Source organism: Pezoporus flaviventris, unplaced genomic scaffold, assembly GCF_033815535.1.
Source record: "Pezoporus flaviventris isolate CSIRO_AGI_PZ_B2104156 unplaced genomic scaffold, CSIRO_AGI_Pfla_v1 ptg000006l, whole genome shotgun sequence".
NCBI classification, from domain to species: Eukaryota; Metazoa; Chordata; class Aves; order Psittaciformes; family Psittacidae; genus Pezoporus; species Pezoporus flaviventris.
In genome coordinates, this window is record NW_026892554.1 from 8,069,825 (window position 1) to 8,095,136 (window position 25,312).

Consider the following 25,312-nt stretch of genomic DNA (forward strand, 5'->3'; position numbering starts at 1 on the left):
TAGTCCTTCCCAAATGCAAAATAAAATGCATTAGACTATTAAGGATGTGGTTTGGGTAAGGCATTTTACTTCACCCTTCAGTGAGCTAAGAGCTTACATATAGTCATATACTGTGCCCTGGCTGATACACACAGACTTGTTAGGCTGCAGTGACTCCAGAGTGTGGATGGGAAATCAACAGCAATTAACACATGCCAGTTTGGGTTAGGAGACTGCCAGGATAGGGATGACAGCAGTGCAGTGATGAAAGGACAAAGCAGAGAGAAAACACCAGGAAGGGGGAGGAAGGGTAATAGGATATCTGGAATCAAGCACAGAGTTGCAGGCAGTCACAGGGCCTGGAGCTGGTTACAGAAGAGAGCAAAACAGTTTAGCCCTGCTTCATACGTAAAAATGGCTCTTTCAGAACAAGGCAATAGATCATTGACCATGAAGCAGGGGAAAATGACCCTCAAGCTGTGACCAAGAGGGAACACTGCTTTACCTCCAATAATTCAACATCTGATATTTTGTTTATTTCTTTATTTAGTGTGAGATCTCAAGCTCCCAAACACACAGACCAAAGAAGGTGAACTTTGCCAGCCTTGCAAGACAGTTGTCTGCAGCCCTTCAAAAGCTCATAGGCCTCAGTTGTTGAGGGGCATCAAGTACTGTCCTAAAACAACACTGTAGAGGGCAGAGAGCAACTCTCCAACCTTGTGCTGCCCCAGCCACCTCAATTTTCAGGGGATGCAGCCCACTTTCTTTCCTACCACAGCCTACAACCATAGTGCATCTATGGGAATTCCCATCTCAAAGCTACATACTACCTTCAGTAGCAGGGCACTGGGTTCATATAATACAGCACAACTGCCCTGAACCCAATCAGGACACAAAGCTAACCCTATCCTCAGAAGACAGCACAACCTACAGGAGAGCTTCTGGGAGGCTGCAGTTTAGTCACAACTCAGGTTTACCTCTGTAAACAAGCCCACAGATCAGCCAGCTCAGTCTTCCACCAGGCAAAGCAGGTTCCCATCCATCCCTGCCAGAACCATCTAGGTCCTCCTCAATCCTCATTTTTGGTAGAAAAAGACTGACAGGCTCACACAGATAAAATTGCCTGTGGAGCAGGTGATGTGACCATGCCATACTCAAAGTTACACTCAGCACAAAGCACTCCAGGGTCTCCATCTTCAAGACCCTTGGGTGAAGACTGGAAGAGGAAGCCTGATCCTCAACCCCATCATTACTCTGAGAAGCAGCCCTGAAAGCACTCTTTGATGGGAGCTGTGTCTTGGCCAGCCCACAAACCAATTCAGAACGTGTATAAACCTCCAGAAGACACTTTCAGAAGAGCCTCTGAACGCAGACAGAAATGGCGATTATTAATTTTCTAAATAGAAATCTGACTACTTAAGCCTTATTTAAAAGTGTGCCTGTCTCTATAATTACACAACCTTAATTTGTTTTCTTTAACTACACAATAAATAAGGTGTGCACAATTACCCTCTGCAAACACAAGGCAGTGACTCCTGACTGAGTAGGCAGCTGCCCAGGAAAGCATTTAGAGGGAATCACAGTCTCTTAAGTACCTGCTTCCCAGCAAAGGGGGACTCAGGCATGGCAAATGTCAACTTGTCTGGTTCTAAGTATCACCTACATGCTTGCAGCTGGGAGCCTACTCTCCTACATGTGCAGTTCTACTGTCCCAAAGCCAGCAAAGGGTGGACTCTTTGGCCAGCAGCAAACAGGTCCTATCCCCTCCTGTGCACTGATTCCTGATGTGCTGTGAACCTGAAGTTTCCTGTGGACTTTCCAGTGCTTAAGAGGAAAGCAGTAATGCTGCATTCTTCCCCACAAGGCACTACAACTTCTCTTTACTATTTGTCTCTCTATTGTAATGATTCATGTAGGAACTTGATATTGTCATAACTTGTAACCCTTTATCAGATTCAAATAGATTGGCTCAGGCATTTCAGTGCTATTAGAAGAAGGACAGAGTGAAAGCATGCAAGACTTTTTCCTCAGTGAGCTGTGCTAAACACAGCAACACAATAAATATGTATTCAGATTGTTTATGTGTCTGAAACTTAGAAACCATATCATCCTAAAGTCTTCTTGTACAGCCTCAAGCCAAAGACTGAGGTTTTCTGTCAACACCAAACATTTCCGACATTCACCTGCATCACCTGCTAACATGAACTTCCACAAATCTTGGCTACAAGATCTGCTTGTGATTGCACAGCTGGGGGCTGAAGACAAACGCATGCACAGAGGAAAGGACAGAAATAGAAGCTGTTGGGAGAAGGCAGTGTTATCTGTCCCATCTGAGAGGGGAAAACCTTGATGGAAGGCACTGAGAGAAAGCTCACATGAGCAGGAAGCTGGGATTTAAACCAGGATGGTTTTTTTCCAACCTAGTGGATTCTATGGGGAGGGAGAGGGGAAAGAACACAGCTTTTGAACCCTCACAATTCATACTTAAGCTTCATGTGGAAAAAAGCCTGCTGCTTCTCAGACCCTGCTGTAACACCCTGGAAAGGTGCAGCCCAAGGTTCCGCCACCCTGTGGTAACACTCCCTGGCAGTGAAACCTCTCTGTCATTTATTAGGCTCATTTGCTATCTTACTGACTCAACTCCACCTGTGACCATGCGAACAGTGAGCAAAGAAGGAAAACCAGAGCAGCAGCAGTAACACATAGCCATAACTCAACAAACTTTAAGTACACCATCCCACAGTCCCCACCTCGCACCCATCCAGGTGCAGCCAGCCCCGCCACAATGGGCTGGGACAGGATCCCATGCTCCTGCCAGCTACTGTACCTGGTTACAGCAGCCTAAAACTTACAGCAGGGTGACATTTCATTAATCCTTTTATCCCTGGCTCCTACCTGCAGCAGCTGCAGAAAATGTCAGGCCTTTGGTGAGCTGAGCTCCCCAGGAGGCAGCAGCTGCAGAGCAGCCAAGGAGGCACCCGATGTGTTTGCATGATGCCGTGGCCATGAAGAGAAGCCCGGGTGGCACCGGCTTCCTGCCACGATGTTCAAAGCCTTGGGAGGCACCCCAGAAGCAGCAGCCTGGCTGCAAGGAAGCAGTAGCACTGTGGCCCAAAAGCCTCTCATGAGCAGGAAGGAGTCACCATCCCTGCAAACACCGGGTCTCCATCACCAAGTGCCCGGCATCCACCATGGGTGATAACCACCTTGCAAAAATCTATGCTGCAAGGTCCCAGGAAGAGCATCAAAACGCACTGGCAACACTAACCAAATAATAAACTTACTTGCCTCAAGCTTCACAAAACAAAGAAAGAAAGACATTAAGAACATAATCAATCTTATATAGCCCAAGCAGTAAACAAACACATATTTCATCACCACATACCAACCTTAACTCTTGACACAAGATGGATGTAAGAGGTTCACCCCACCAGTCTCAAAAGTAATATCAAAAGACAAAACCAAATAGTTTTGGAAAAAACAGCAACACCTGCATATGTGCACATTAACACCACATTCAGCCTCAAAATGAGCATACATGGCCCTTTAAACTACAACATTCAAAGTAATTTTGTCAGTAATCAAATAGTATCCATTTTATCTGCTAGATACAGAAACAGCAACTGTACAATTGACAAACAATCCCCCCGAAAAAAGCATCAGAGGAAAAGGAATTCAGAGAGAAGGTTCCCAATAACAAACAACTACAGAAAACACAAACCAAATGCTACAAATCAAAATAACAGAGCACAGAAATGAGGAAAGTCCCAGCAGTCAGCATTAATGAGAGTTGATTATGACAAAATATGCACTTCTTTAAACTCTGAAAGACCCCGTGCTTGTTCACAAAGCCCTTAACTATTCCTGCCCCTTGGTACTGCAGATCTCCTGTTTAGCAAGTACTTTACTGTCACTTAGCAACTGTAGCAGGTTTTCCAAAAAGGAAGCTTTTGGGGTTTTTCAGTTCACATCATCTCTGAGCAAACATCAAAAGACAAATCTATCCTGCTCTGCAGGTCGCATCCATCTCCCTGCCTGAGGAACATGCCCATATTGATGGCCACATGCATCCATGGGCTTAAACGGATGCACGCTACGGCCATTTTTCATGGAAGAAGCCACTAGCACCGATTTCAAAGAAGCCACTAACAACGATTTCCAAGAAGCAGGAATTCACATACTCTCCATCCACCCCGTGCCTCAGGCTGGAGCCTCTCACACTTTTCACCTTTTCTATCTATACCAGAGCTGAGAGGGGTTTGATCTTGGACGCAGTCGCTTTGACAAGGTATGCCATGGAGCAGCTTGCACACCAGCCTGAAATTCAGGCTTCCCTTTATCACCTTGAAAAAAGTAAATACCCATCTAAGAAAAGAAATCAGTGCCCTTGGCCTCATGGATGTGGGAATCCACAGGGTCACTGTAGTTGTTGTCTAACAATGAGCCAGCAGCTGGACCCCTGTGCCATGTCCCATGATAACAGGACTCTAGCCTCTCTGGCACAAAACACCCCCACCCTAGACCAGTTTAAGCAGTCAGTAATTAGGAGCAGAGCTGGCAGCCCTGTGCCCAAGGAAAGCACAAAAGCTGATGAGCAGGGCAGGATGTGGCTGTCTGCTGGGGCATGTGCCTCCCTCCCAAACAGTGCAGAAAGGGAAATGTGCACTTGGTCACTGTGAGGCTGAGCTTGTTAGAGCAGCCATCAAAGCCAGGGCAGTTATTAGAAACCTAAACCCATCAACTGCCCAGCAGGACCTCATCTCATCCTGCATCATAGCCTATTGCCTTTTCCTGCACATTCGCTTTTCCTCTCCCCACTAACAACCCCTTCCCTCCCACTGATCTCGACAAGCACTTTGGGGATTGCCTTCCCAAAGGAAGCAGAAGGAAAAGAGGGCAGAAGCTGCTGGCACTCACATGTAGTGTAGGTGAGGGTTCTTGGCAAAGGCGCGTGGCTGGATGTTTCGTAGTCCTGAGTTCCTGATTGTCCTGCAAAGAGATGCAGAAGGGCAGCAGTGGAGTCAGGGTGGACAAGTGCTCTAAAACCCCGCACTAGGCACTCGAGCTGCACTGGGAGCCGGCGATTTCACCCCCCTGGGGAGGCACATCTCTTCCCAGACAGCCTCTCTGAGTTACAAGCTAAGAGGAAATTGGGCTTTTCAGCTTCATCTGATATGACGACAGCAGAGGCTCAGCGCAGAGTGGCTGCTGGGTGAGACTGTCCCCCCACACCCACAGAGTCTTGCTGGGGTGGCACAGAGCATCCCCTGCTCCTCTCCCTCCATGTCCACAAGCAGCAATGCCTGCTCCTGCAGCAAGCCTAACCCCAACACCACCATCTCCCCTCCCTCAAACCTAAGAGAAACCCCTCCTGCTTGCAGCGCTGATAAAGAGGTTGAAGTATTTTGTGTAGGGAACTATGGATGCTGAAGGAGGAATCCTCTTCCCATCCTGTTTTGGAGAAGCTCTCTCAGGACTATGAACAGGATTTATCAATATCTGCTGCAAACAAATGTATGCTGGACTCCGTTACTGCTTTCTTAGGCGAGACAAGAACAGGAGCCAGCCTGCTTACAAGGTATATGTGTGTTAAAAGTTCAGCTTGCTGGGGTTGGGTTACTGAGTGCTCAGCAACATGCACCTCTCCTCCAGCTCACACACAAGCTGTGCCTGTTGGAAAGCTCCCAGTTAAAAACACTAGCAGAGTCTCTGATTAACCTTGGGTAACACAAGCAGCACCCAGGTCACTCCCGGCTCCAGGAGGATGCAGGAGAAGGAGTTAAGAGATTGGGCAGTATCCTCACTTGGCCAGGCTTCTCAAGCACCTGGCAAGTCCCTTCAGCCTCACGGACCTGAGCTTCCCCTCCGTGACGCACACAGTTGACCTGTCCTGGTGCTCAGAGCGCTGTACAGGGAGATGCGATTCCCTTATCACGCAGCAGCACTGTGATGGCAACTGCACTAAATGAGAACCAACAGCCCAGCAGTGAAGGATCGGTGGAGGCAGCTGGAATTTTGCACTGTGGGGCCGAAATGAGTCAGAACAACGCACGAGCCCAGAACCAGAACAGCAGGGGAGGAGAGAGGTCAGGGCTGATGTGTGCTGACAGAGCTGTCAGGAGCTAGCAATCTCCCTTCCAACAGACCCAGTAAGGACTAAAAATCACTTCATCTCCATCCACAGTCTCATAGCAAAATACATCACAGCCGGTAGCTTAAACATGCTCTGAGCACCACAGCTGATGGAGGGAAGCCACAGCTCTTTGCTGGAAGGAAGAGGCTGCCCAGTGCTGTTCCCCCCAACACACACAGGACATACTCACAGCCTCTGGAGTCCAGTATACAGCTCCATGTCAACAGCGTTCAGCGTCTGCAAGTTCTTCCAGTTCTCTATGTGTCTGTGGGGAAGAAGGAAAGGCTCAGCTGTGGCACAGCCATATGCTTGTTCTACACATGCAGGGGATGACACAAACAGGGACCACGGTGTACCCTACAACCCAGCCCCATTCTGCTCTCCCAACATTTTGGAAAAGCCACATTAAATGGATTTACCCACAGTTTAAAGTGTTGGAATGTGCAATCAAGCCACTGAACACCACTGTACAAGTCAGTGCCATCCCTGCACACATCAGTGAAACAAAGACACAACTGAGAGCTCACACAAAATGAGTAAAAGCAGCTAAAACCTCTCAACAACAACTCAGTGCCTAAATGGAAAAAAAACATATATATATGTTAACCAGTCTCTCCAGGTGTGGACAAACAGGGTCCTAGTCTTTGCTCTCTGGAAGTGCTGCTGGCAGGAGAGCAGCCAACTTAGCTTGGAAACTGTGCCTTTATTATGAACTGCTCAGTTGCCCGGGGCACTCTGGCAGGTATGTAATAGAGAACAAAACCAGAAATAGACCTGTCACCATGGGATTGATTACTCAGGAAATACTGGAGCCAGGGGAAGGTGACAGACCAACAGCCCTTGAGAATGGGGTCCCCTGTTATCAGCTGCACAGGAGCGATGCTGGCAGCACTGTGGCTGGCTGCGGCCACTATCAAGCTGCAACGCTCTGTGATGGGGAAGGAGCTCGGTCCTCCTCCCCTAGGCAGTGCTTGGCCAGTTCAGGCTTTCTCTCAGGTTAAAATTGAGCACCCTCCCACCAGAAAGTACAAACATTTTCAAGAAGGTCTTTGCTGGGGAGCAGGTGGAGGTGGACCTCTCTCAAAGAAGGAAAAACATCTGGCTGGTCCCCTTAGACAGTACGTGAGCAAGCCCAACTTTGAACATGAACACGTTCATCCAAGCTCACATCTGCCTTGATGCAATAGTTAGCTTTGGCCTTGAAAAGAGGAAATATGTCAAAGTGATGTAGGGCTGGAGTGATAAGCCAAAACTGAGAATCATCCCATGATTCTGTGATTCAGTAAGGTTGCAGCACCTCACATAGTGGTCCAGAGTAAGCAGAAGAGGGACTTCTTGAGCACTTCCAGAGCAGTCACAAGGGCCACACATTCTTCCTCCAGCACTTGTGGTGCCTTGCGCTTGCACAAGGCCAGATGAATTAGCGTGACAGAAGTACATGGACCTGTTTGAGCCATATCCCAAACACCATCCAGCCCAAGAAAGAAAAACTCAGCTAAAATTAGCCTGGACTAAATCTAAACATGTTTCTCTTCTCTCACAATGCAAATCCAAGAAAAGCAGAGACCCACAAGAGCCACCTCTGCTTTCCACATGTTCCATAATTGCCTGCATACCCAGAGGGGTTACTGTAAGGACACAGAGTAAGCTCCCAACTGTCTGCTGCATGACAGCTGAAGTTACGGTTCATCCTCAATGACCTGCTCATTGGCTTGGATCGTCTGTGTCACAGTCAGAATGAGAAGCAGGACATTATTACAGCCATTGTGCATTCCCTGCCAAGGGCTAAGGCCCCTGCAAACACTTGCAGAACAAAACACACACTGAAAAGAGCCAGTCAAGAGATCCAAAGGCTCATTGAAACCCTTCTGAGACAGGGCAGGACTGCGAGTTCAGATCCTGGGCCACAGGACTGAGCAAGGCTAGAAACACAGGTTGAAGTCATTTCTCATTCCAACACCTACATATTAAAAGAGAGGGTCCTCCGAGAGAAAGAACATGGGAAGAAGCAGGCATGAGATGCTGTGGGTTTACCACTCAGTCATGCTGAATCTACAGCATCCAAGCAGTGACCTTCGGGGAGGGATGGAGCAGCCCTGAGCCAGGAACTATGGAACAAGCACAGCTGGGGAGGAGGCGGCGGCCAGATTGGCTCTTGTTTTATTGATTGTGTTTGCTAAAAAAAGTCAAGGTTATTTTTGACCTGACACTCAGACCATGTGGGCAGCAACCTAGAAGTGGCAGAAAGAGAACTGAGCTTGTTCCCAGTGACACGCAGAGGTGTGACTTTCTGATGACTCAGCACTCGGTATGAGGGTCTTAGGGGGCCCCCGCATGGCCAAACCCTCCAGAAGTGACCACACTAGTCTGTAAATACAACTCCAGAACCTCTGTTACAGCCTCCAAACAAAACCCATGAGTTTCCTGAGCTTTGGCATGTTATTAAACATAGAATCACAGAATGGTTCGGGTTGGAAGGGACCTTAAAGCTCATCCAGCTCCAATCCTCCTTCCACAGGCAGAGACACTTTCCACTAGACAAGGTTGTTCCAAGCCCTATCCAATCTGGCCTTGAACACTGCCAAGGATAAGGCACCCACAGCTTCTCTGGGCAACCTGTACCAGCACCTAACCACCCTCATAATATAGAATATCTAATCTAAATCTATGCTTTGCCAGTTTGACAGATACACAACACCCATAAAGTGAGAGACAAGAGAAGCAACAGTGGAAATAAATACATACACACACACACATATATATAGAATAATAGCAGCTGCCTTACATGAGAGTGCAATACAGGGAAATAGCATCACCTTGAATTAGGTACACAGGTCAGCAAGGGACTGAGTCCTTTAAGCTACACAGACACTTCCCTTTGCAGGGACTTTCAGAAATGGCTCTTCCCCTTTTTTATCTGATTTTTCAACTTGGCAGGAATTGCACCCTTGCTCCTAAGCGGCATATTAGTCTTGGTTCACAGGCACCTCAAAGGTAGAACAGAAAAACCATTTTCTTTGGTTCCCTATTGCTTTGGAAAGAACAACATCACTTTGCACTGGCTGGGTTCACCTGAATCCACTTTAAAGACAAAACAGGAACACGTCTTATTCTGAAAGCTCAAGGATTCAAGCTGTGATTGCAAAATTGGCAGTGGCTGCAAAGGAAAACAAACCAACCAAGAAACTCCACCCCTAACGCAAGTCCCCCTTCATGTCCTTCATTCTCTCAGTTAGCTCCCCCCCTCTTTTCTTTCCAGGGTTGTGCTTGCCCTAGAAATCTTACATCCTCCCAATTGCTGCTGAAGACTGCAACCTTCCCTTGTCCTCTGCCTCGGTTCATTAACCTGGCAGGAACACGGGTGCTGGGTTCATGCCAAGTAAAGATGTGACAACTCCCAGCCCTACGCTGATCTCTGCAATCAGGCACTGAGGTATGAATTGCAGTCAGTGGGTTACTCCCTCCTCCCTGCAAACATCTCTAAATAGATATTCCCATGGCATTCCTCAGTTATTACTGAGGTAAGCTGCTCTTCTGCAAGACGCAATAGCTTCAATACCATACTTGACAAATCCCAAACTGCTCACTGCGTACATATCCACCTAAACTTGTTTCCAACTTCTAATGGAGACCATATGAGATGCATCACTAACACAGATGTGATTGCTCATTTTACTTGGTGGGGATGGAGGCTAGGGGTTGTTTCTTTAAATACTTGCTTACTTCACATCTATTCGGAGGGTCCTGCTGGGCCAGGTCTCCTTGCTCAACAGAGCTGCCATCATACCATGTCTTCTACAGACAGCTCGAAGTCCACCTTAGGAGTAGCTACGGCTCTACCCTTCCAACTCATACTGAAACACTGCACCAGAACTTTTCTGCTCTCTCCATTTCTTACCCAAATGTACTCACGAGCATTTTACATCCATCTTCTCTTTTGTCAAAACTGGTTTTGCTTAAGCAGCTGTCTTCCCTTCCTGGCATTTCTTCCTTCCTCCTTTAAAAGCAAGAGCCAGACCCACCCAGCTATAATTTATAAGTTACATGCGCCCAGCTCTTCTAAGACAGTGCGTCTGTACCAAGCAGTGAAGTGCAAGGCAAATTGTCTCAATTGCCTTGAAGAGATCCTAACACAAGTCCCAGAAGTGATGCAGATATATTGCTCAGGCAGAGTCCTGATAGCAAGGTTATTTTTCTTCTGCCTTCAGACCCAGCACAACTGACACTCACACTTGGTGACCTATACAAGAAGGACCACTGTGATAAACACTGTGTTAGAAAATGGCTATTTCATTCATCAGCCTATTTAAGTTCCTTTTTCTTGAACAAGAGCAACTGAAAACACAGAGCAATCTCCAGGAGGTCTCACTTGTGTTAACAGCAACAACAACCCTGCAGTTACACTGGAAACACCATGACATGCAGCCTGAGATCACACTGGCCTTTACCACCTCATCAGCCTGAAGGGCTTGTTTTCATCCCATAATTGAGCATTGCACCAAGCATTCCTAGCCACCATTTCTTTCCAACTGACATGATTTCCTGGCTGGCAACAAAAGCCCCATTGCACCCACATTTGTATCCATCCCAATTTGCATCCATCCCAATTTGCATCAGATTCTCTGTTGGCTTTGCTGCTGGAGCTCTTTCCCTTGCCTTCTTCACCCCACATTGTGCTCCCACAGTTCCAGCAATGTGCCAGCAGAGAAGCCCATGAGCACACTGTTGCCTTTCATGCCACTGTCCTCAATAAAAGCAGGATCCAACATCATCTCCAAGGAACCTCAGCGGTTTTCTCCTCTTTCAACACCTCCCACCATCACTTCTCTGTTATCCAGCTCTGCACCTACAACAGCTGGGCTGCACTCTGTCTCCTCCAAAAAAACAAGCCACTTACGTAATGCAACACTAACCTCTCACCATGAAGCCGTCTCTTTGCTGAGGAAATCAGTTAGCTTTCCAAAGATATTGGATAGCCTGACAAAAGCTAACTTTAGGAGCCCAACACAGCATCGTATCTCAGCCTCAAGGTACCTACCTGCCATGACTTTACAACTTGTTTAAGGCCTTGCAGACCACTGCAGTCAGAACAATGGTCTATCCACAGCTTGTGTGCTGCATCCCAGTCAACAGCAAGCTTGTGAAGCATGAAGCCCTCTTTGCCAGCTCCACATCTCACGAGGATCACATCTCACCCAGATCACAAGGCACCATGTGAGGCCAGGAAGGTCACAGGTTCCTTTGCCCCCCATCACACAGACACAGAGAGAGATTAGCAATCCTGGCGACCATACAGTCACCAAGCCACACAGTTTAGGTTTCAGGTAGTCTCCAGAAATGCCTGTACCTTGCCCCATTTATCACCAACCCCAGGGCAGCAGTGGGTCCTTTTGTTCCCAGGACACCGTGCCATGAGGTGTTTGACAACACAGGCTGGTGTCACCTTGAGACCACACAGCAGACCTTGAGACCACACAGCAGACCTGCACAGCTCCACATGCCCCCCTTTCTACATGCCCACGTGGCAAGGGGGAGTAGAATATCCACTGGGATTTAAATACAGCCAGGCTTACATGCTCCTGTGCATGAGGCAGAGATGGAAAACAGCTTCTGCCAGTTTACCAAGTAGCTTGAGGCCACTTAATGTGTCTGGCCTCCCTTCACCCTCCTCATGAGACAAGGATAATATTTATCTAATCTCTATCAGCTTCTCAAGCTCTGCAGTCAATAGCTAAAAACTGCTCTTGATAAGCACCAAGTATTATATAGCCTGTGTACACATGTGCTACCAAATCTATATCTAACCCAGACCAGAGGGAGCAACTTTTCCTCAGGATGCCATCAACTCCAATGACTGCCAGAGGAGATGACACATCCCTGTTAGAGCCACGCTGTGCTAAGTGCCACTGCTTGTGTTTGGGTACCAGGCAGTGAATAAGTTGGACACCAGCAAGCAGGAAGCTTCCCAACATACAGGTTTTACATATGTATTTCTATAAATTATAGATATATATACATTATAGGTATATATAAGAAAGGTAAGCAGAGTTTTGAGTCCTATCTCTTGTAGAGCAACTGGAAAATTGATTCATCGTCCAGGCACATGATACCTCACAATCCAGACAGAAGCACTGGCTTTCAATTACCCAATATGTTTAGCATCATAAACAAAGCTCCTGGCACGCGAGCTCCAGATCATGCAAATATGAATTTGATTGCAGAGGGGAAACAGAGTGATGACATCTCTTAAAACCCTTGACTAGCAAGACCTGCCTCCTCCAAGCAGAGGTGTGCGAGATGTTGGTGGGAAGACCTGGAAGCTGGGAAACCCATGGCACTGATGCAGTTCCCACACCCCGGGGCAAAGCACAGCCACAGTGGGGACTGCCAGCTCCTTTTACCCATCCCTCACATCTCCCATGCAGGGCTAAGGAAGCCATAAAGGAATCAGCAGTCTTCCACAGCATTATAAGGCACTTATAGCACACATTTAATAACCAGACGCATGAAGACTTGATTCCCTCAATATGGAAGATATAAAAGTGAATTGGTAACTGAGCATTAAAGGCAAGTGCTGCTGAATAAAGACTTACGAGGGCAATATTTTCGCCATTTAAAGGGTGGGCTTCGCATTCCCAAAACCACATGGAAAAGTCACCTAGCAATGGATAAGTTTGCATCATTAAGGATAATTTGAGGTCAGTGGAAAGGGGGTGGAAGAAGGGGGAGAAATCAAATCCAGCTTTGTAGAAACAATTAGGAGCATAATCCCACAGTGTAATTGTGATTTGTCAAGGTAACAGTCATAAAACACACCACTGTGACACAGCTCCCTCTGCACCAACAGATCTGCTCCTCTTGCTAAGGCCATATAGTGTACCCTGGTGCTTCAGAGGATGCCAGGGGGATGCACCCATTCCCCATGGAACCCTACGACCTAAATCAGGCCCTGCCCTTCCAGAAAGGCTGGGTAAAGGAAAAAGCTCCCAGTCTGTGCCACTGGGGAGGGCATGGGAATGATACAGCCATGCACAAGCCACCACAATGTGGTGCCTTAACAGTCTTCCTGGAGAAAAACCCAACTGCTACTCACCAGCAACTCACAGAACACAAGGCATTCAGAGGAGAGGGCTTGCTTTCAGGACTCCATTCAGATGAGCCCTGACAAGCTTCATGCTCACCCCAACTGCATTTGCCTGGCTCCAGGCCAGCAGGAGCAACCCCTAAGTGCAGAAGAGTTGCTACAGCCACACTATCTAACAAGACTGCCATATAAAAGCACCCTACTGTGGAAGATATGAGAAACAGCTTTAAGCTTGGCCGAACACATTTTTTCCAGGCACTACTATTAAGACATGCTGCCTGGAACCTGTAAAGGCACATAGGAGCTGTACTTAAAGGAGAGAGGGAAAGTGCATGTGTTTAAAAACAAACACAAAACAGTGCCAACATGACTAGGACCTCACCCTTTGCTTTTGTCCTCGAGGACATGAGACCCCCTCAGGCACAGGGTGCTCTATGCCCCATGTTTGTACATTCACCCATTTTCCTCCTAAGATCCTCCAAAGCCTTCAGCTCACCCCAGGAGAACCTCCAAATCCTGCATTAGCTCCAGCTTGTGACTTATGGAACAGAGAACATCCCGTCCAGGGACAATGTACCAGTATTAATAGAGGACAGGAGGTTGCCTGGACCCAGCAGGGACATATTGCTGTGGCACATGGGAAGGAGGATGTTCCATTACTGCATCCTATGTCCAGAATTCTTCAGTGCATGAAGTTATGCCTAGTCACTCTCTTTCAGAAAGGAAGAAAGAGGTGTAAGTGGGACAGCAGAACTGAAGCGCTGTGGGCAGCAGTGCAACTGCCATCACAACAAATACCCTCCTTAATAACCCATCCCTATTACTTGGTTAGTATTGGGAAAAAAACACCCCTAGAGTCCTGAACAAGAACTGAAGCATCCAAAATCATCCAAGTGTTGAAGCAACCTCATTTATCAGAGATGAGCAACAGTGCAAAAGCTTCAGGAGGAAGCTCCCATCATCTCCTGCACAGGGAACGGGGCTGGGGAACACTGTCCCTGAATCACTGTGTGTATAGGCTGGGCTCCTGGCTCAGCCCCAGCTGCCTGCCCACCACCTCGTCACCTCCTCTTGTTCATTGCCTGTCACTCTCTGACCCCTGCACGCTCTCAGACATCACCTGAAGTAAGGGCAGGAGATGAGATGAGCACTTCAGTCTTGCAGACATGGACATAAATACATGATTCAAGCAACTTGAGGTGATGCAACAGCAAGAGCTCACCCCCTGCCTGCAGCATCAGCTGTAGCTCACTCCCCTTTTCCTTTAGGTGGCAGACTAAAAAAGTCATGATATTTCCCCAAAAGGGCATTTCTTTTGTTACTCTGCAGCAGGAAAGCCTGCAGAGCTGGTCCTCTGTGCCCAGATATGTGCTTCCCATTGTTACACATGGATCTGGGGTACATGAAGCAGAGGCTCCTGTTTAGGACCTGCATGTGCCTGATCACACCTCATCTCCAGAATAGCCGTACAGCCAGCTGGGATGGAGAGGGCAATCCAAGGGCAGAGAAAAACAATTCCCATAGGAGTTTTACACCAAGGTGAGGCAGCATCTTTGCTTTACACAGCACAGGAGACCAAAAGAGCTCCCATTTTTAGGCAGCTCCCCAGGCACCTGCCACACCAAAGGAAAGATGCTTTCATCCATAGGATTTCATATGCAGTGAGAGCCAACAGCGTGCAGCGTTTTGTGGTCTTTAGAGATCAAAAGAGCATTTGACAGAGGAAGCAGCACCCTGGTCCAAACCAACTTCAGTAATTACATTCTGCTTTATGAAACCCTCACTACATCTTCAAACTGAAGTCAGATCCCCCCACGTTCCCATCTCCAAACAGGTCTGGGGCTTTTCAGAAATTAAAATATATATATACATATAAATTGATACAGGCAGAGCTGCCAAGCTCCGCTCCAAATGCAGATGTTCCTCTCCTGAAGAGCACAGTGCTTATGCACATTAGCAAGACAAGGAGAGCTACTAAAGGTACAGGATCACTGGAGTTCAGCTTGGCAGGAATAACTCTCAGCACAGAGCAGTGCCAAAGAGCATGTGATGGAAAGAAGCTTCCCAAAAAGACACAGGACCTTTGCGATGGTCAAGCCCATGTGCTGATAGAACATATAAGCTTAGCTAGGACCCAAAGGGGAGCGTCGCCAGCCACATGCATGCATTGCACTTCATGGTGTGCTAAAGACAGAAAATGGGTGGAGGAGAAAAAGGAGAAGAATTCTCCTACAAACTGGCTGTTACAGTGATATATGGTGCTGGGAATGAGGAGGCAGAAGGGAGAGTCCAGCTAGAGCAGACACAAGAGCCAGAGATGGGGCTGCACAAGCACTGCAGTGAGAGGAGGCTGTGGTCCTTAATCCGGACCCACCGCCCTTCCCAGGCCTTTTTCCACAGCATCTCTATTTGGGAGCCTTTTACATCCACATCAGCTTCATCTCAAGTCTGTTTCAATGTAGCTGCGCATTTCTGGGCAGATCCTTCCCACTGCTCCCAAAAGCAGCACAGAACAGAGAGCTTGGAGCTGCCAAAGGGTCCCTCTGCTTCTGCACGGTTATGGCTATTTAGCAGCTAAATCCAGCACTCTCCTTCAGTCCCCCCTCCCACTTTATCCTCCTCCTCTCCCCCGCAACTCCACCACCCCCATAGCACGGCTCATCCCATTTCCAGCTTTCCCACACACCCGAACACCAGGAAAGCCGCTGCCCAAGCGAGGAGAGAGGAGAGGAGAGGAGAGCCAATGTTCCTTGGGCTCGGATCCTGCTCCCATGAAGCGTTTGTTTTCCCAAACGGCCCCCAGGGAGCCTGAACTTTGATCCTCCAGCGTTTTGGCTCCTCGGGTGTTTATGAAGCTCTAGCTAGCGGGCAGCAATGCCCAGCTGGGCTGGCCACAGGCCAGGCTCCCAGCCGCTCCGCTCAGGGCAGCCATGGGCAGAACAGCTCCAACCGGCAAGGAGATTTTCCAGGGTCCCTGTTACCTCCATGGCATGGAAGATCTGCCTGCCCAGCCCACCAGTGGTTCTCCATAAAGCCAAAGGACTGGGAAGACCCTCCATAGAGTTTATGTTGAGCCAGCTACCACGATACCACTCCCCCCCACACCCCAGGCTTGTATCTGCATTGCAAATAAATCACAGCCAGCTCTGCCCATCCCTCCCCAGCGATGGAGGCTTTGGTCCACTTCCCAGCCAGAAAAAAACACCTCCCCTCTTTCCAGCCCCCCAAGCTCTTCCTACAAGAGGGACACACACCAGCTCTCTCTTATTGCGGACATGTAAGAGCAGAACCATCACTCAGGAGCAGAGGGATGTACAGATTAAGATACGGTGACTCAAGAGCTCTACACTTCCCGGGATAACATACATTTTGTGGGAATCAGCTGGGTCTGAAAAGGAAAAGCTCAGCAGCAAACCTATAAACATGACACAGGCAGGAGAAGGGAAGAAAGGAGAGCAGGGAGGGAACAGACACTTTAAAAGCTCCTCTCCCAGTGCTCTACTTTGTTTATATAAACATGAAAAAAAGCACCTTGAAGAAACGCTAAAGACAACACTGTGACAGCCAGAGACACTGCTAACCGGGTTGTTGTGTTTGAGCTGATTTGAAACAGCAAATCTGGGGACCATTTCCATCTCATGTCACAGCTCGGTCTGCCCCTCCTCTAGATAAAGACATAACTGAATTATGGAGAAGCCTCTGCTCACCCAGCACTCCAAAACCAGCTTCCCTGACCAAACATCTGCCCTTCTCTCCCTATGGGCACCTTCTTCACCAGGGCCAAAGGGAAGGTGAAGCCTTGAGCTCACACTATCCAAACACGCTGCTGTTGAGCTGCACTGGCTGTTAAGCAACTATGCTTTCCTTTACACCAGGAGCAAGGCAGGAGCACACAACCTGAGCGACTGCAGCTTGACCAACACTTGGCAACTCATTAACCCAGCACTGACATTGCCACCCTTTGCTAGCAGGCTGGAAGATGTTGCTCATCACCAGGATTTGCATGGAGGTTTAAGACCACAACAGTGAGAAGCAATAACATACTGTCCTAGAGAGGCCATGCTCCTCTCCATAGCACAAGGCCACATCCCCCTGTACAAGACCCAAGTATAGACATGATAAGCCAAATAGCTTGGTGATCCTGAAAATGAGCCTCCTATTTCTGCAGCATTCCCAGGAGGCTGCATTAAACTGACAGCAATGAGATCTCACAGGAGCATTTGAGGCATCCACAGGTCCTGCTCAGTTTAGTGGAGAGGCTGCAAGCCAGGCTGCACCTCCTGACGGTGCCTGCCCTTTCACTGCATGGGTTGGAGATGTATTTAACTGCACACATGGCTTTTTGGCACTGTTTCGGGTCACGGAGCAATTTCAGAGAAAGCAGATCATCGGATGAAGACCTTCCAGGGACATTTTGTTGTTGCTGTTGGATTTTCCTCCCCTTAAACTTGGTTCCTGCTCCTGGGCAGCTGCAGAGCCAGGAGGGTCCGAGCCCCAGCCCAACCTCAGAGCAAACCACATGAGCCCAGAGAGCTGTCAGCAAAGGGAAGCTGGTTCTGCACAAAGAATACAGACATTGTCTGCCACCAGCCACGCAGCTCTCCAAGGAGTAGCCTGGCTCACTCGCAGCCCACAGCAGCTGGAGCCCAAGAGCCTGCACCATTGCCAGGCTGGGGCTTACTGGGGATGGCAGGTGGTGGGGACAGCCCTCCTGCACACCGGCTCCTTCTCCCTCGATGGATATCGCAGTGGGATGGAGAATGGCTTCCCTCATCCTCTGCAGCAGGAGAGCCGGGACCAGGCATCACCAACCTATGTGGCTGAGAGCGACCCACCAATATGTCCTCACATATAGCCTCCCTGCCCTAGCCTTGTGGGATGCCCACCAGCCCCTCAGCCACTTTTGAGCTCACCAGGAAGCCAGCAGACCTGCCCAAAAGCCTTTCCAAACCTAAGCCACCACCAAACCACAGATAAGCCCCAACAGCACTGGGTCAAGGCTCTTTGATCTCTTCTGCCGCAATGCCAAGGCTTAGATTCAACCTCTGGGATAGGACACAGTGACACTGTGCCAGGCTTGTGCACTTCACTGCATTCATAGAAACACAGAATGGTTTGGGTTGGAAGGAACCTTAGAGATCACCTAGTTCCAACCCCATAGTTTTCAGCCCCAAAAGCATCACTTATAGCCCTTCTAGCTGTGACTCTCAGCAGGGCAGGAGGCAGAGGAGAATAGAGCAGGGTGTGGATGGAAGGGAAGGCAGAGTGCAAAACCAAAGTGGCACTGGGATGCTCCAAGGCCAAAAGCTGCAGCTCCCTCCCCCAGGCCCTACAGGAAAGCAGGGGCAGGTGAAAGGCATTCCTGACTCCCATGGCCCCCAGCACTGCTGGAATCACCTTGCCAGCAACTAGCACAGCAATGCCACCAGCTTGGGAAATCACCCTGTGCATTGGCAGCTGCAGCATCTCCACGGCTCCCCCAAGAGCCACAGCACACACCACCTCCATGCAACACAGCCCTGCAGGCTCCTGCCCCTTTCCCAGCCCCACAGGGGCATCCCAGCATCACAATGCAAGCACCAGCTCTGGTTTCCATATTTTAAGCAGTGAGAGCATCAGGGCTCCCTGGCCATGGGGTCCCACACCAGCACACCAAGCCAGGGAACTTCTCCTGGGCAAGAGGCAGCACACCACCTCCTGAAACCCACCCCCCACACTGACCAATGGCTTCTGCCCGTGACTGCTTTCAGCTGGGTTGTTTTTGGTTTTTCACATCTTTCCCCTATCTCCCCTCTAAAGAATCCTGTAGTTGCTATGGAAATGGTCTCATCAGTATGGGTGGAGCGTAGCAGTACCAGCCAAAACTCCCTGTGGTTCCCAGTTCACACCAGTGCTTAGGAATTGGCAGCAGTGGATGTTATCCCAAGCTGCACAGTGGATACTCTGAGCTTAAAGCAGCACTTTGGGAGCAAGACGCACCAGGGAATCAGCAGCAGGGACCTGAAATTCACTCAGGGATAAACCAGGAAGAGAGATTATCAGGGCATCTCCACACTCGCTAAGGGATAAGAGGGTTATAAACAGCAAAAAGCTGCCATCTGCCCCATTGGTACCCTGGCCATGGGGAGGAGGTGACCACAAACAAGGGTAGGAGGAGCAGAGCTGAGCCCTGCTCTGTGTTCAGTGCACCCCTCTCTGTACTCACACCTCTGATGTCAAGCTGGTAAGCAAACAGGGTGTGAACAGCAACCATCAAGTGCTGTGAGGAGGTTAAGAAAGCGAAGCAAGAATCTTTCCCATCCAGCAAAGAGATGAGCACGTTGGCAACTGCTACATGTCCCAGTGCTTCCCTCAGAGTCACTCCCTCCCATCCTACAGCCATGGCCACAGACCATTCAGGTTTTACATAGTGAGCCGATTCCTTGCTGAAAACACTGGCAGGGGCTTTGCAGGTGAAGGATCATCCTTTAACACTACAGCTTGAAACAAGGTCTATGGCACTACCTAGGGCTCTCACACACCATCCCCAACCCAGGATCATTTCACGGATGGCACTTCAACCATGATGCAACCTGATGCCACAGCAACGACCTTCTGAGCTGCATGGTGGACAGACACGTCACCAAACCCTTGCCAGTACTCACTGTGGACCACCACACATAAAATGCCTTTCACAGCATCATTACATGCTTGGCAGTAAGCAGGCTACAGATGTTTCCTCATGCATTTGTCTCCTGGAGTGGGGATTTTCCTACGTTCAGTGCTGATACCACCATGCAGATCTCACCATCCTCCCTCACCAGCCCTACATGAAGCCACTGGGGCTGTCACACAGCGCATCGCACTCTCTGCTCTTAGTCCTGCCTGCAAAGGGGGAAGCATGTAAGCATATGAGGTGCTGTGGCATGCCCATTGGGCTGACACATTATTGTTGCCAGGGTGGATCTGAGTGCAGCACAGGGCATTGCTGGTCCCTGACAGTCCTTACAGGTGTACAACCCTAATCAAAGCTCTAAATAACAATTTGCACCATCAAACTGCAAGGGGCACACCTACCTCGGGAGCCATTCATATCTTCAGTCTTGCCAGATCCTGAATGCTTTCCCAAAAAGATGCATTCAAGCGAATAACGCAGGTTTGAGCAGTTACTAAAGCACCCAGGCTTGGTCAGAGAAGCTGCAAACAGGAGCCTGTGCACCATCAATTATCCTTTCCCATCCAGATTTAACAAGTTCAAGACCTGAAGCATAAATTAGCAGCCAAAATGCTTCCACCCCCAACGTTCTGTCCCATGCCTGGGGAACACACAGTCTCTTTTGCTCCCTGCTGGCAGAAATATCATTGCACCAACCCAAAACATCTTGCTCCGCAGTTTTGGGGAGCTGTTATTGGAAGAAGATGCCTGCAAAGCAAAAGAACTCTCTACAACAGCAAATGGAGAAGCCCAGATCACCCCTGCTTGGACCAGGAACAGCAAACCCAGGCTGGAGAAGGGGGAGCAGCCAGCCACCGCATGACATTGCCACCTCCATTTCATGCTATGCCAGCACACATCACCATCCCTCATGCAGCATCTCTAAAGGCCTGAAGACAGTGCAGTTCGAGCTCCCACAGTCCCTTTATCCCCTGTGACCAAAAAGCAACAGAGGAGGGACCATCCCATTCCACAGAAAACACAGACCAAGAAAACAGCTTATCCCTCATCGCACAGCAAACCTTTTAGGACACTTAAAGGTGCACATCTCCCAGCATTCACCCTTTCACCATCTTTACCCCAACCCAGGGGCCCCCATCCAAGCCTCAGAAGCAGGTGGTTGCCTGGATGCACCCCTCAGCATCCCAAGATTCCCAGTGGAAAGCTGCCGGCTGCACCCATTGCTTGAATAGCAGCACAGAGCCTCAAATCAAAACTCCCTACAGCCAACACAGCGAATAAGATTACAACAAATATAAACTAATGATACAGCTGTCAAGACAGATTAGACTGCACAGTGTAAAAAATTGCAGGGCTGTTTAGTCACAACAATATAAGATTAATTTATCAATACAGCTTATGTGGCACTGGAGAGATAGCAAATTGAATAAGTGAATCTTTTCTACACCTTGCACAAGAAGGGAGGCTGAGACCCAATGGGTGCATAGGCCTGGATGCAGGCTGGGATCAAGCTGAGGAGGCTGGTTGGATACAGCCCAGGGGTTCTGCATCCCCATTCCAGGCTTGTGCATGGGCACATGCCTTCCCTTCTGCAGCACAAGGATGCTGCCCCGTTAACATACATAGAGGCTGCTGCTGCAGGCCGGAACTTCCCAGACCCCTTTCCACAAGCTCCCCCAAGTCCAGTCTTACAGGACTCAGGCTGTTTGTGTTGCCTAAGCTTTGAGCTCTGCCTTAGTTACAGCATGTGTTCTGGTGCACACAGCAATCAGAAGCAGCGATACACAGTGCTAACGCATGCAAATATATGCACAGTCACCTCCACCCTTTGGGGGCTATGCCCTGGCAAATGCAGGGCTTGAGGACCTGAGAACATCTCTCAACAGTTCCCAACAAGCAGGAATTCAACCCGGAGGTCCTTAGGAGATGCTTCCTTATTCATCCTGCATCTTCTGCCCAAAGACTACAACACCTCCAGTGGGCCCCTATCATTTCAGATCTCTCATACGTTGCCATCTGTGGGTTAAAAATGTGCAAGTAAATAAATAGCTGCAGCGATAATGAGCCAAGGTTTCGATCTGTGAAGGTGAGAGCACAGCGGCACCCGCCAATGCGAAGGAAGCACCCGTTTCTATAAATATTGAAATCCGGTAATTATCATCATTAGAACTGGCTGTGATTTAGCCGTAGCTCAAGCCCAACAAGTAAGAATGGCATTTATCTGCCACAATTAGAACAGTTAAAAATACCTCCCAAATCTTGCCTGGTTCAGCCCCATCCCACCACCACCATCACCACCCAGCAGGCTCAGCCTTGGGCAGGGATTAGTGCAAAGAGGGGGACCATCATAGGGTGAAGAAACCATGTACTCCCTCAAGGAGACTGAGATACCAGCACAAGGCTACCCTGTCTTTGAGGAACTCTTCTCAGCTCTGCTCCATAGCTTTCTCCCTAACTCTGGCTCAGCCCGGCAAATTCCTGCCCTGCTGCACTGGCTTGCCAGCACAAGATGTATTATAGAATCATAAAATGGTTAGGATTGGAAAGGACCTCAAGATAATCTAGTTATGACCCCCAAAGATAGCAACGTTCCCTAGAGCAAGCTGCCTTTTCCATACAGAAAGTTTCTTTGCATTTGTGTCAAAAGGCACAGATGTGCTTTAAAAGGGAGATGGAAAAGCCTGACTCACCAAAGCCATCCCACTGGCAGTGGGGGGCAATGGCCCTGGTAGCATCCAGTTGATGGAAATAGCCATGACTCAAGGACATGGGTTTTCTCACCTCGTGAGAACACTACAGTTATGCCAAGAACCTCCACACACTCACCAGCTCTTTCAGTCCTCAGACAAGTGCTGAAGGACCCAAAGAGCTCAGCGTGCCAGATACCAGACAGTTCACCCTTCACAGGGGAACTTGCTGGAAGATCTCATCCTTTCTGACTTGTATGGGCAGGGCTCAACCCTTCATATAAAACCCTGTGAGGGCCATCAAGCTACACTGTCCTACCTCTGCAAGGTGACCAGGGACCACCCTTCCATAAGCCTTTAAACAAGGACTCAGCCATCCTCCCTTGGGAAAACTGCACTCCAGCAGTTTCCTTGATGATAAATAAAAGCCTGTGGGGTGCAGATGTCACAGGAGGCAGCACCTCAAGGCAGCTACAACCACCTCTCAGCTTCCCACCCAAGCCCACAACCCAGAAAATATCCATCTGCTGACTCAAATCACTGCAGACCATTTCCTTGTGCTTGCTCCAAGACTTTCCCTGAGGAAACGTGCCCGGCTGCCTGGTCAGGGATGTTCTCTCTGACAGTCACGGTGAATATTCTACCCCTCTTACTGGATAATATCTGTAAAAGGCCGTGAAATGGGCAGCTTAGCTGGGGTGAAAGCACTGAGGTGCTGCTGCCAGGTCTCAACAGCAGCCCAAATATTCATCCTGGCCCCATGGACCACCACCTGCTCCTCCCCAGAATGCCTCCAAGCCCTGGGACTTGCTCAGCCCCCAGCCTCTGAGGGTAATCTGACCCCTCCAATGGATTTCTTTTCCCCTTGTTTGCTTCTGAACTCTCTCCAGTTTGTCAGTATTCCTGCAATAAGGTTCTTAGAACTGAGGCCACGTTCCTGGAGGAGTTTCTTATGATTATTTGGGGGGGGGGTTCCTGTTGATTTGGGGGGGGTTAATAAGAAAAGCCAGTCCATAGCTCTGCTCCCACAGCTCCCCCTCTCCCCAAACACAGCCCACCATTATTTGCTTAAGGGCCCTAAGCCAGTTTTCAGTCCATTTGGCAGCATCATATCCAAGGCAAACTGAACTAATTTTAAGAGTAAGATTTGGCGAGACACTATATCAAATGCTTTGCTAAATCCAAATATATTAGGATTTCCACGTTCTGCTCAGCCACTAATTTTGCGATTCCATCAAAAAGAAAAAGCAATCAGGTTTGTCTGGCAAGATTTATTCTTCCTAAATCCCTGCTGTTATTGCTCATGCTTTCCTTATCCTCTAGTGCTTCACTTTCTTAACACTGCAGGACTGAAAGTGTTTGCTGGAAATGTATTTTTGCTGTTTATATGGATTTGGAAGATCTGCCTCTGCTCTCCTCCGCTGCCCCCTGCCTTCCCCACTGCTGTCAGCATCCCTGCACTGCCACTCTACACATCTCCTCCTCCCGAAGCCAGAGCGCAGCAGTAGCATAAGCCCAGTGTTAACACACAACTGGCCTCAGACACGAGATACAGGAGAAAAACTAATCCAAACCCAAAAAAAGGATGTTTGGCAGCAGGAGAAAGGTCTAAAGGAAACACCCAGCCGGGTCAAACCCAGATCCATCACAGAGCACTGCCAGCAGTGTGAGCGGATGATATTGATGCCTGAATCAGCCATCCTAGAGCATCACTTCATTCCTATCACGTCTTCTGGCAGCTGCCCTCTGGGTGATCAGGCAGAGTTGAGCTATAGATGACACCAGTCAGTGCCTTCCCAAAGGACATGCACAGTCCTTGGTGCAACAAGGCCAGCAAGTGTAGAAACCAAACCCTGAACCACTTGAGTGGTTGAGGAGCTCTTCCAGGCTTGAGGTTTGCAGAAAGGGGTCAGAAAGGGCTGCGCTTCCCTGCCCTAGGATGGCACCAGCCTCCCACCCCTACCTTGTGGATCTGGGGCACCTGGAAAGCTGCAACACAAAGCACTTGGATCCCCAGCAGCGTTTCCCTCTACAGCGAGCCACCAGAAGCCTCTAAACCTTATGTGCTTGCAGACACCATCCCAAAGCACTCCAATGACTCCATCCTGGCCCTGACTGTGCATCTTCTGCAGCCTGCTCCACTGACCTCCATGGGAGCGGGGCAGAGCTGCTCACTTCTGCTCATTAGAAGGGAAAAGCAGCTGTGTTGGAACACAGTTGGCCTCTGCCCACTAAGTCCTTGGACACAAAGGCTCAGGGCTTTGCACACCAAATAAAACCCTGCCTGGGAGCCAGGTGCTTGTGCACCCTCAGGACACCCCATCCAGCCACAACAAAGCAGCATCAATATCAGCCTGGATCAAGGATGAGTTATGTGCATCAGCCAAGCCACCAGCTCTAGCCACAGCCTTTCCTGACACAAACACCTCTCTGCAAACCCTGGCACAGGACAGCATGGCTGGGGTTATGGACAGCACAGCTCACTACACTGAGATGATGCCCCCATGCTTGGCTTCCTACACCTCCCTTGGGTGAAATCTCCACCAGACCCCTTGCCTCAGCTCCTAAATGCTGTTCCAACATCATCATAAGGGAAAAATCACAGCATGGCCATAGCAGCAACTCGGCACTCAGAAATGGGACACCAGCATCCAGCAGGTGATGCTTCTTTATTACCACAAGGGACCCCTGCTGCCCACAGCTTGCTCAGTGCTTGCTTAAGGGACCCATCATAGGGGCCCAGCCAAGCCAGGCTACAGCATGACTCCAATCTT

General features: G+C 49.2%; 1 protein-coding gene across 5 annotated transcripts in view; it reads right to left on the minus strand.

The window, feature by feature from the left end:
- NTRK3 (neurotrophic receptor tyrosine kinase 3) overlaps window positions 1-25,312 on the minus strand; it is a 207,561-nt gene that overhangs the window by 167,649 nt on the left and 14,600 nt on the right. For all 5 annotated transcript variants that reach the window (XM_061446762.1, XM_061446764.1, XM_061446761.1 and 2 more), the window contains 2 exons: window positions 6,303-6,377; window positions 4,897-4,968 (listed from right to left, as the gene is read on the minus strand). In XM_061446762.1, coding sequence (XP_061302746.1) covers window positions 4,897-4,968; window positions 6,303-6,377 — 147 coding nt within the window. The remainder of the gene's footprint in view (window positions 1-4,896; window positions 4,969-6,302; window positions 6,378-25,312) is intronic.